This window comes from Rana temporaria, chromosome 11 (genome assembly GCF_905171775.1).
Source record: "Rana temporaria chromosome 11, aRanTem1.1, whole genome shotgun sequence".
In the NCBI taxonomy this organism is placed as follows: domain Eukaryota; kingdom Metazoa; phylum Chordata; class Amphibia; order Anura; family Ranidae; genus Rana; species Rana temporaria.
In genome coordinates, this window is record NC_053499.1 from 157,497,379 (window position 1) to 157,510,087 (window position 12,709).

At 48.7% G+C, this 12,709-nt stretch overlaps 1 protein-coding gene across 1 annotated transcript in view; it reads left to right on the forward strand.

Annotated features, from left to right (window-relative positions):
• SLC9A5 (solute carrier family 9 member A5) overlaps positions 1 to 12,709 on the forward strand; it is a 107,564-nt gene that overhangs the window by 12,749 nt on the left and 82,106 nt on the right. The window contains exon 2 of the mRNA XM_040329522.1: positions 11,183 to 11,485. Within this exon, the coding sequence (XP_040185456.1) occupies positions 11,183 to 11,485 (303 nt within the window). The remainder of the gene's footprint in view (positions 1 to 11,182; positions 11,486 to 12,709) is intronic.

Below are 12,709 nucleotides of genomic sequence, written 5' to 3' on the forward strand. Positions count from 1 at the left end.
GCCTGTGTTTCGTCAGATTAGGCGACCCGTCAGTTTTTGTAATGGAAGTGACCTTCCGTCGCAGTCATCTTGCTACACCCCGCACTACTCCACAGATACAGTGAGAAGGGGGCAAGCAGACATCTTGTTACACCCCGCACTCCTCCACAGTAAGGATACAGTGAGAAGGGGGCAAGCAGACATCTTGTTACACCCCGCACTCCTCCACAGTAAGGATACAGTGAGAAGGGGGCAAGCAGACATCTTGTTACACCCCGCACTCCTCCACAGTAAGGATACAGTGAGAAGGGGGCAAGCAGACATCTTGTTACACCCCGCACTCCCCCACAGTAAGGATACAGTGAGAAGGGGGCAAGCAGACATCTTGCTACACCCCGCACTCCTCCACAGTAAGGATACAGTGAGAAGGAGGCAAGCAGACATCTTGTTACACCCCGCACTCCTCCACAGTAAGGATACAGTGAGAAGGGGGCAAGCAGACATCTTGCTACACCCCGCACTCCTCCACAGTAAGGATACAGTGAGAAGGAGGCAAGCAGACATCTTGTTACACCCCGCACTCCTCCACAGTAAGGATACAGTGAGAAGGAGGCAAGCAGACATCTTGTTACACCCCGCACTCCTCCACAGTAAGGATACAGTGAGAAGGGGGCAAGCAGACATCTTGTTACACCCCGCACTCCTCCACAGTAAGGATACAGTGAGAAGGGGGCAAGCAGACATCTTGCTACACCCCGCACTCCTCCACAGTAAGGATACAGTGAGAAGGGGGCAAGCAGACACCTTGCTACACCCCGCACTACCCACAGTAAGGATACAGTGAGAAGGGGGCAAGCAGACATCTTGCTACACCCCGCACTTCTGCACAGTAAGGATACAGTGAGAAGGTGGCAAGCAGACATCTTGCTATACCCCGCACTCCTCCACAGTAAGGATACAGTGAGAAGACGGCAAGCAGACATCTTGCTACACCCCGCACTCCTCCACAGTAAGGATACAGTGAGAAGGTGGCAAGCAGTCATCTTGCTACACCCCGCACTCCTCCACAGTAAGGATACAGTGAGAAGGGGGCAAGCAGACATATTGCTACACCCCGCACTCCTCCACAGTAAGGATACAGTGAGAAGGGGGCAAGCAGACATCTTGCTACACCCCGCACTCCTCCACAGTAAGGATACAGTGAGAAAGGGGGCAAGCAGACATCTTGCTACACCCCGCACTCCTCCACAGTAAGGATACAGTGAGAAGGGGGCAAGCAGACATCTTGCTACACCCCGCACTCCTCCACAGTAAGGATACAGTGAGAAGGGGGCAAGCAGACATCTTGCTACACCCCGCACTCATCCACAGTAAGGATACAGTGAGAAAGGGGGCAAGCGGACATCTTGCTACACCCCGCACTCATCCACAGTAAGGATACAGTGAGAAGGGGGCAAGCAGACATCTTGCTACACCCCGCACTCCTCCACAGTAAGGATACAGTGAGAAGGGGGGAAGCAGACATCTTGCTACACCCTGCACTCCTCCACAGTAAGGATACAGTGAGAAGGGGGCAAGCAAACATCTTGCTACACCCTGCACTACCCACAGTAAGGATACAGTGAGAAGGGGGCAAGCAGACATCTTGCTACACCCCGCACTCCTCCACAGTAAGGATACAGTGAGAAGGGGGCAAGTAGACATCTTGCTACACCCCGCACTCCTCCACAGTAAGGATACAGTGAGAAGGCGGCAAGCAGACATCTTGCTACACCCCACAGTACTCCACAGTAAGGATACAGTGAGAAGGGGGCAAGCAGACATCTTGCTCCCCCCCCGCACTACTCCACAGTAGGGATACAGTGAGAAGGCGGCAAGCAGACATCTTGCTACACCCCGCACTCCTCCACAGTAAGGAATACAGTGAGAAGGGGGCAAGCAGACATCTTGCTACACCCTGCACTACTCCACAGTAATGCCGCGTACACACACTGTGCACAGTGGCTGCGTTTGATGGGCTCAGTGGCTGCGTTTGATGGGCGCAGTGGCTGCGCTTGATGGGCACAGTGGCTGCGTTTGATGGGCACAGTAGCTGCGTTTGATGGGCGCAGTGGCTGCGATTGATGGGCGCAGTGGCTGCGTTTGATGGGCACAGTGGCTGCTTTTGATGGCGCAGTGGCTGCTTTTGATGGGCACAGTAGCTGCGTTTAATGGGCACAGTAGCTGCGTTTGATGGGCACAGTGGCTGCGAGTGATGGGCACAGTGGCTGCTTTTGATGGGCGCAGTGGCTGCGTTTGATGGGCGCAGTGGCTGCGTTTTGATGGGCGCAGTGGCTGCGTTTTGATGGGCGCAGTGGCTGCGTGTGATGGGCACCGTGGCTGCGTGTGATGGGCACCGTGGCTGCGTGTGATGGGCACCGTGGCTGCGTGTGATGGGCACCGTGGCTGCGAGTGATGGGCACAGTGGCTGCAATTGATGTTTTTTTTTTTTTTTCAATTTGTTTGCGCCCCCCCAAAAAAATGTTGAGCACCCGCTGTCACTGATGTACATGTTGCCTGTAAATAGCTGTATTGGTTTGTGCTGCTCAGACACAGTTCAGTTACACAGCCAAGGATTGGTGAGAATGATGGAAACCCCAAGAGACACAACACTCGGGTTCAGTAATCACCTGTTTGTCTACATGATGGATTTCCTATTGGATTCCAAAAGGCTACATCAGCCAAAAACGCCAAGCGAGAACTCGCCCATCCCCCCTTAGTATAGTAATGCACTTCAACAGCAACACAGGTTTCCAGGCCGATATAAAAGACACAAAATAATGCAGCTCTGTAACCATTACATTGTATTTTATTTTTTTAATACAATCACTGGGGCAGATTCAGGTACCTTTGCGCAGTTTTTACGTAGGCGCAGGGCACCGTTTTTGCCCTGCGCCCCCGCAAATTTTCTGCGCTGCCCTCGATTCACGGAGCAGTAGCTCCGTAAATTGCGTGGGCGCTCCGGCAAAATGCCCGGCGTAAGCGCGCGCAATTTAAATGATTCCGTAGGGGGCGGGAATCATTTAAATTAGGCGCGTTCCCGCGCCGAGCGTAGTGCGCATGCTCCGTCGGGAAACTTTCCCGACGTGCATTGCGGTAAATAACGTCGCAAGGACGTCATTTGCTTCAAAGTGAACATGAATGGCGTCCAGCGCCATTCACGATTCACTTACGCAAACAACGTAAATTTCAAATTTCGCGACGCGGGAACGACGGGGATCCTTAGCATTGGCTGCCCCTGCTTTTAGCATGTGCAGCCTTACGCGAAACCCGACGTACGCAAACTAGGTAAACTGCGTACGCAGGGCTCGCGTAAAGTTGTGAATCGGCGTTAGTATGCAATTTGCATACTATACGCTGAGCACAACGGGAACGCCACCTAGCGGCCATCGCAAGAATGCAGCCTAAGATATGCGGGCATAAGAGCCTTATGCCACACATATCTTAGGCTGCAGTTGGCGTAACGAGGTTCCTGAATCAGGAGAACTCGTTACGCCGGGGCAAGTAAGCAATTGCGCTGCGTAACTATGGTTACGCAGACGCAATTGCTCTCTGAATCTGGGCCACTGTAAGTAACTCAGCCTCTTGCAGTCCCTGTACAGCAGGGATGGAGTGTAAGGGGAAGAAGTAGCACAAGAAGCCAGTCAGTTCATATGGTAGGCATGCTGATAGGAGGAGAGAGCAGAGTGACAGAGAGATGAGCTCTTCACTGTACTGATCCTCCTTTCACTGTCAAGGCCGATTCATCAGGGATCAGAAGAACTTGGAGACCTGTATGGCTAACATGTGCATGTATACCAGTGGCGGTGCGTCCATAAGGGGGGGTGCATGGGCGCCACCCCCTCTCTCCTGTCACCCCTCTATCACCATAGATAGATTCATGCATCGCCGCTGCCACCCCTTATTCAGGTGCCCTAAATTACAGCGGCGGGGTAGTTTTTGGAAGCACCTGATTAGAGCCGTAGGCATCCAAAAAGGTGAACAGCGGGCGCCATGCTGGGCGCTCTCTGTTCACTCAGCGTTGTGTTAGGAAAACGAATGAATATCCACTTTCCTAACACTGAACCACCTCTCAGCCAATCGGGTGCTCGGGTCTGTTACCTGTCACCTGATTGGCTGAAATGACCGGCGCTGTGATTGGACGCCGCCTATCAGGCGTCCAATCATAGCAGAGGACGGGAAGAGAGGACAGGAGAAGACATCGAGGAGCGTGGAGGACATCGCCGTGACCTGCTGCCCCACCGAGACAAGGTAAGTGCAGGGCGGGTGTGGGATGCACACTGGCAGCATTTGATGGGCACAGTAGCGGCAGTTGATGAGCACACTGGCGACAGTTGATGGACACAGTAGCTGCGTTTGATGGCACAGTGGCGGCAATTTATGGGCACAGTGGCTGCTTTCGATGGGCACAGTAGTAGCAGTTGATGGGCACAGTGTCAGCAATTGATGGGTACAGTAGCTGCGTTTGATGGCACAGTGGCGGCAATTTATGGGTACATTGGCTGTGTTTGATGGCACAGTGGCTGCGTTTAATGGGCACAATGGCGGCAATTGATGGGCACAGTAGCAGCAGTTGATGGGCACAGTAGCGGCAGTTGATGGGCACAGTGGCGGAAGTTGATGGGCACATTAACGGCAATTGATGGGCACACTGGCAGTAATTGGTGAGCACAGTGTCAGCAATTGATGGACACACTGGCAGCAATTGATGGGCACAGTAGCGGCAATTGATGGGCACAGTGTCAGCAATTGATGGGTACAGTAGCTGCGTTTGATGGCACAGTGGCGGCAATTTATGGGTACAGTGGCTGCATTTGATGGCACAGTGGCTGCGTTTAATGGGCACAGTGGCAGCAATTGATGGGCACAGTAGTGGCAGTTGATGGGCACAGTAGTGGCAGTTGATGGGCACAGTAGTGGCAGTTGATGGGCACAGTAGCGGCAATTGATGGGCACACTGGCAGAAATTGATGGGCACAGTGTCAGCAATTGATGGACACACTGGCAGCAATTGATGGGCTCAGTAGCGGCAATTGATGGACACAGTGTCAGCAATTGATGGGTACAGTAGCTGCGATTGATGGCACAGTGACAGCAATTTATGGGTACAGTGGCTGCGTTGGACGGCACAGTGGCTGTGTTTAATGGCACAGTGGCTGCGTTTAATAGGCACAGTGGCGGCAATTGATGGCCACAGTAGCAGCAGTTGATGGGCAGAGTAGCGGCAGTTGATGGCACACTGGCAGCAGTTGATGGGCACAGTAGCGGCAATTGATGGGCACAGTAGCGGCAATTGATGGGCACAGTGTCGGCAATTGATGGGTACAGTGGCTGCGTTTCATGGCACAGTGGCTGCGTTTGATGGGCACAGTGGCTGCATTTGATGGGCACATTGGCGGCAATTGATGGGCACAGTGGCTGCAATTGATCACAGAACTTTGCGTTTTCTTTCACCTTTGTGCCGAAGCTCCCGCTCTGATTCTCTCTGAATGTTCCTGAATCTTGCACACCTCAGCAGCGTCTCCATGGGGTGGGGGTGGGGGGTTATGTGGAGTGAACATCTTGTGACTCATACAAATATATATATATTAGTGCTGCACAGAGCATACACTGCTATGCTGCATTAGATGTGTGTGGGGGGGGGGGGGGTAATAGAACCACAGCATGTCTGAGAGTGCTGAAAGTTAACCACTTCATTACCAGCCATTTTTACCCCCTTCCTGCCCAGGCCAATTTTCAGCTTTCAGCGCTGTCACATTCTGAATGACAATTGTGTGGTCATGCAACACTGTACCCAAATTCAAATAATAATAATTGTGTAGTAATAATAATCATTTTTTCCCCCACAAATAGAGCTTTCTTTTGGTTGGTATTTGATCACCTCTGCGGGTTTTTTTTTTCCGCTATAAACAAAAAAAGAGCGACAATTAAAAAAACAAACAAAAAAAACGTATTTATCGGCGTATAATGCACACTTTTTTCCCCTTAAAATCAGGGGGAAATTGTGGGTGCGCGTTATGCCGATCCCCGCTGTCTCTGAGCACCGCCGTCAAAGACCGAGCCGAGTGTACTGCGCACTCGGCTAGGCTCGGCCACGCTCGGCTCCGCCCGCAGCCACGTGAGAGGACCCGAGAGGAGCCGAACACAGAGCGCCAAACTGAAAACGCAGCGCTGCAACCCCCGGCAGACGGACGCGACGGACACCGACAAGGCTGGACGAACCGGCAGACGGACACGACAGAAACCGACAAGACCGCAGACGGACGCCAGACAAGGCCACCGATGGACGCCGGGCAAGACAGCAGACGGACACCGACAAGGCCGCCGATGGACACCGACAAGGCTGAGCATCCAAAATGTAATTTTTTTCCTAAACTTCCCTTCTAAGCTTGGGGTGCGCGTTATACGCCGGCGCGCGGTTTTCCCCCGATAAATACGGTATTTGTTACTTTTTGCTATATTAAATATCCCAATTTGAAAAAAATAAATACAAATTTCCTCAGTTTAGGCCAAAATACGTATTCTTCAAATTTTTTTGGGTAAAAAAAAAATCGCAATAGGCGTATATTGATTGTTTTGCGCAAACGTTATAGCATCTACAAAATAGGTTATTGATTTATGGCATTTTTTATTTTTATTTATTTTTTTACTAGTAGTGGCGATTTTTATTGTGACTGTGACATTGCGGGGCGGACAGATCGGACACTATTTTGGGATCATTGACATTTATACAGCGTTCAGAGCTATAATAAATGCACTGATTACTGTATAAATGTCACTGGCAGGGAAGGAGTTAACACTAGGGGGGGGCGATCAAGGGGTTAAATGTGTTACCTAGGGAGTGCTTCTAACTGTGGGGGGGGGGGGACTGACTGGAGGAGGAGACCAATCAGTGTTACTCAGGGCCGCCATCAGGAATTATGGGGCCCCTTACACAGCTACAGGCATGGGCCCCCTGGAGATGAGAACCGGGGGGGGGAGGGGGTGCTGCCGCCTGAAATTGAGAAGCGGGGGGGAGGCTGCCACGAATTGAGGGGGGGGGGCCCTTTACAAAAAAATAAGAAATAAAGAAAAATATATATAAAAAAGGGGGGTAGCCATCCGGGGCCCTGGGGACCTCTGGCTGGGCCCTTTAATAAAAAAATATATATTTAAATGTATTTATTTTTAAAAAAGGGGGGTTGCCATCTGGGGCCCTGGGGACCTCTGGGCCCTTTAATAAAAAAAAAAAATATATATATATATATATAAAAATATATATATATATTCACGCACAAATGTATTTTTTTAGAAAAATAAATTACAAAAAAGGGGGGTTGCCATCCAGGACCTCTGGGCCCTTTAATAAAATAAAAAAAATATATAAAATCAAATAAAATAAACATTTATAAAAAAAAGGGGGGGTTGCCATCCAGGACCCTGGGGACCTCTGGGCCCTTTAATAAAAAATAAATAAAAAAAAGGGGGTTTGCCACATGGGGGCCTGGGGACCTCTGAGCCCTTTAATAATATATATATATATATATATATATATATATATATATATATATATATATATATATATATATATAAAAAGAAATAAAATAATATAAAAAAGAAATATTTTTTTTATATAAAAAAAGGGGGGTTGCCATCTGGGGCCCTCTGGGCCCTTTAATAATAATATATATATATATATATATATATATATATATATATATATATATATATATATATATATATATATATATATATATATATATATATATATATATAAATAAAAAATATATAAAAAAAAAAGATACTTTTTTATAAAAAAAAGGGGGGTTGTCATCCAGGGCCCTGGGGATCTCCGGACCCCTAAAAAAAAAAAAAAAAAATGGCCCTTTAATAAAAAATAAAATAAAAAAATATATTAAAAAAAATATATATTTTTTTATAAAAAATAAATTAAAAAAAGGGGGGTTGCCATCCGGGCCCCTTATAGGTGTACTGCCTGTACCCCCCTGATGGCGGCCCTGGTGTTCCTATATGGTCAGGAAGGGGGTAAAAAGTTTCAGAGGACAAGTGGTTAATAAAAGGAGCTGTTACTGGTTGTTGCAATGCTTCCTATAAGTAACTAATATCCTAAAGCTGCATACACATTAGATAGATACAGATGTTCACAGATTCGGATTGGTACTAAGGGGGGGGGGGTCCTATTCTTGCAATACATTTCCTTTAGTTTAGTACAAAAAGATTATCTTCTTTATAATCGCTGAATTTAAATAGTGTCCTCGGTAACTAGGGTAACCGGTTCTTATTTTAGAAATGTGCAATTAGCTCGCTGGCTGTTTGTAAGGAACATGTCAGCGCAGTGAAGTCGCACTTTGTAATTCATTTTCATGGACGCAAACCGGAGTGTATGGGTTGACTGGTGGCGGTGCATCCATAGTGGGCGCAGGAGCGCCGCCCCCTCCCTCCTGCACCCGCTCACTCAACAATACATAGATTCGTGCATTGCATGAATCTGTGTGTTGTCGCCGCTCCCGCCCACTATTCAGGTGTCCGGCCCCCTGTTTGAGCGCCGGCCATCTGAATAACAGCGGTGGGTGTGTTTTGGAAGTGCCTATCGGAGCCAGCGGCTCTGATAGGCTTCCCGATTACAGCCTGTGGGCTCTAATCGGCTTCCAAATTGTTAACCAGAGGGTGCACAGGGTGTGCGTTCCCTGGTTAACACTGACACGCGTCTCAGCCAATCAGGTTCACCGGGGTCTGGTTACCGGTCACCTGATTGGCTGAAGCGACATCGAGGGCGGGAGAAGACATCGAAGGAGCATGGAGGGAGGATGACCCGAGAAAGGTAAGTGCTGGGCGGGGGGGGGCAAACTGGCGGTATTTTGGGGCAATCTGGCGGCATTTGAGGGGGCAAACTGGCGGCATTTGAGGGGGCAAACTGGCGGCATTTGAGGGGGCAATCTGGCGGCATTTGAGGGGGCAATCTGGCGGCATTTGAGGGGGCAATCTGGCTGAATTTTATGGGGCAAACTGGGGGCAATTGAGGGGGCAAACTGGCGGCATTTGAGGGGGCAATCTGGCAGCATTTTATGGGGCAAACTGGCAGCATTTGAGGGGGCAAACTGGCAGCATTTTAGGGGGCAAACTGGTGGTATTTGAGGGGGCAAACTGGCGGCAATTAATGGCACAGTGGCGACAATTGATGGCATAGTGGTGGGAGGGGGGGGCAAACTGGCGGTATTTTGGGGCAATCTGGCGGCATTTGAGGGAGCAAACTGGCGGCATTTGAGGGGGCAATCTGGCGGCATTTGAGGGGGCAAACTGGCAGGGAATTAATGGCACAGTGGCGACAATTGATGGCATAGTGGTGGGCGGGGGCAAACTGGCGGTATTTTGGGGCAATCTGGCGGCATTTGAAGGGGCAAACTGGCGGCATTTGAGGGGGCAATCTGGCGGCATTTGAGGGGGCAAACTGGCGGCATTTGAGGGGGCAAACTGGCGGCATTTGAGGGGGCAAACTGGCGGCATTTGAGGGGGCAATCTGGCGGCATTTGAGGGGGCAATCTGGCGGCATTTTATGGGGCAAACTGGCGGCAATTGAGGGGGCAAACTGGCGGCATTTGAGGGGGCAATCTGGCAGCATTTTATGGGGCAATCTGGCGGCATTTGAGGGGGCAAACTGGCGGCATTTTATGGGGCAAACTGCTGGTATTTAAGGGGGCAAACTAGCGTCAATGAATGGCACAGTGGCGACAATTGATGGCATAGTGGCTGTGTTTCATTGGCACAGTGGCTGCATTTGATGGCACAGTGTTAACCCTTCCCTTTTCTGTCTAAAGTGGAAGAATACGTTTTGGCTTTAGGTATATTTTAATATATACTTTACCTGACTGAAAACAAAAGATGCAAATAAAATAAGCAAATTAGACATGTGCAATTCGTTTGGTTCCGATTTAATTTTTTAACAAATTTTAACAAATTCGTTAATTTTCGGATTTCTGAATTTTTGAATTTCTGAATTATCGAATTTCAGAAATTGGAAAATTTCCGAAAATTAAAAATTCAGATATTGGAAAAATTAGAAATTCAAAAATCTTAAATTTTAAAGTTCGAAAATCGTAAATTCGAAAATTCAGAATGAATTGGAAAAATTTTAGAATTTCCGAATTCGGAAATTCAAAAAGTCGGAATTCGGAAATTCTAAAATGTTCTAATTCATTCTGAGGGCCATATTCACGTACGAGCGCGTAACTTTGTGCGGGCATAGCGTATCCTATTTACGCTACGCCTCCGCAACTTGGATGGGCAAGTGCAGTATTCACAAAGAACTTGCTCCATAAGTTGCGGCGGCGTAGCGTAAATGGGCCGGCGTAAGCCCGCGTAATTCAAATGTGGAAGAGGTGGGCGTGTTGTATGTAAATCAATCGTGACCCCACGTAAATGACGCGCCTAACGAACGGCGCTTGCGCGCGCATGCTCAGTATCACGTTGAATTTACTCCATAAGATACCCCAGGCCCATAGCCTGTGATGTGAACGTAACCTACCCACAGCCCCATTCACGTACGACTTACGTAAACGACAAAAAAAGATACGCTTGCCGACGTCCATACTTTTTATTACTTACGCCTCATATAGCAGGGGTAACTTTACGCCGGACGTAAGCCTTACGTAAACGGCGTAGCGGGCGCGAGTACGTTCGTGAATCGGCGTATCTACCTAATTTACATATTCGACCCGTAAATCTACGGAAGCGCCCCTTGCGGCCAGCGTAAATATTGCACCCCAAGATACGACGGCGTAGGAGACTTACGCCGCTCGTATCTTGGCCAAATCTATGCGTAACTGATTCTAAGAATCAGGCACATAGATACGACGGCTCACATTCGGACTTGCGACGGCGTACGTGGAGATACGCAGTCGTAAGTCCGCTGTGAATCTGGCCCTGAATTTCTGAATTCCAAATTTTCCAATTTCCGAATTTTTGGATTTCCGAATTCTGGATTTTCCAATTTCCGAATTTTCTAATTTCCGAATTACGAATTTTCAAATTTCCAAAATTTCCGAAAAAAGCAAAAAAAACAAATAAAACGAAAGCGAAAATGAACGAATTTTTCGGCAGTGCACATTTCTAAAGCAAAGCATGTACAAAACTTTTATGTCTTTCCTCTTGTTGTTGTCCATTGCAGTGTTCCACCTGTCCAGGAAGGTGACCACCGTGGTTCCCGAGAGCTGCCTCCTCATCATCCTTGGTCTGGCTCTCGGAGGGATCGTCTTGGCCATAGCCCAGAGGGCCGAGTTCCAGCTGGAGCCAAGCTTATTTTTCCTCTTTCTGTTGCCCCCCATCGTCTTGGACTCTGGCTACTTCATGCCCAGTCGACTCTTCTTTGACAACATTGGAGCTATCCTGATGTACGCTGTGGTGGGCACCGTCTGGAATTGCTTTGCAACAGGGACAGCGCTGTGGGGGGTAAAGCTTATGGGCCTCATGGGTAAGTGTCAATGTTATTTGAGGTGTTTTCTAAAACCTATAATTGAACAAATTTGTTTTAGAATTTTTGAATGCCAATCGGGACCTGTTTTCTAAGGTTTTTCAACCTGGATTCGGCAGAACTCCAAGGGTTCCATGATCAGTCCCTAGAGATTATGTCACTGGATACCAATGGGGAGAATTCATAACTGCCCAATGATACCTTGTGTGCTGTCAGTGGGAGGAATAGTGTCCCATCATTGGTGTCAGTGGGAGGAATAGTGTCCCATCATTGGTGTCAGTGGGAGGAATAGTGTCCCATCATTGATGTCAGAGGGAGGAATAGGGTCCCATCATTGATGTCAGTGGGAGGAATAGTGTCCCATCATTGGTGTCAGTGGGAGGAATAGTGTCCCATCATTGATGTCAGTGGGAGGAATAGTGTCCCATCATTGATGTCAGTGGGAGGAATAGTGTCCCATCATTGATGTCAGAGGGAGGAATAGGGTCCCATCATTGATGTCAGTGGGAGGAATAGTGTCCCATCATTGGTGTCAGTGGGAGGAATAGTGTCCCATCATTGGTGTCAGTGGGAGGAATAGTGTCCCATCATTGATGTCAGTGGGAGGAATAGTGTCCCATCATTGATGTCAGTGGGAGGAATAGTGTCCCATCATTGGTGTCAGTGGGAGGAATAGTGTCCCATCATTGATGTCAGTGGGAGGAATAATGTCCCATCATTGATGTCAGTGGGAGAAATAGTGTCCCATCATTGGTGTCAGTGGGAGGAATAGTGTCCCATCATTGGGGTCAGTGGGAGGAATAGTGTCCCATCATTGGTGTCAGTGGGAGAAATAGTGTCCCATCATTGGTGTCAGTGGGAGGAATAGTGTCCCATCATTGGTGTCAGTGGGAGGAATAGTGTCCCATCATTGGGGTCAGTGGGAGGAATAGTGTCCCATCATTGGTGTCAGTGGTAAGAATGGTGTCCCATCATTGGTGTCAGTGGGAGGAATAGTGTCCCATCATTGGTGTCAGTGGTAAGAATGGTGTCCCATCATTGGTGTCAGAGGGAGGAATAGTGTCCCATCATTGGTGTCAGTGGTAAGAATGGTGTCCCATCATTGGTGTCAGTGGGAGGAATGGTGTCCCATCATTGGTGTCAGTGGGAGGAATAGTGTCCCATCATTGGTGTCAGTGGGAGGAATAGTGTCCCATCATTGGTGTCAGTGGTAAGAATGGTGTC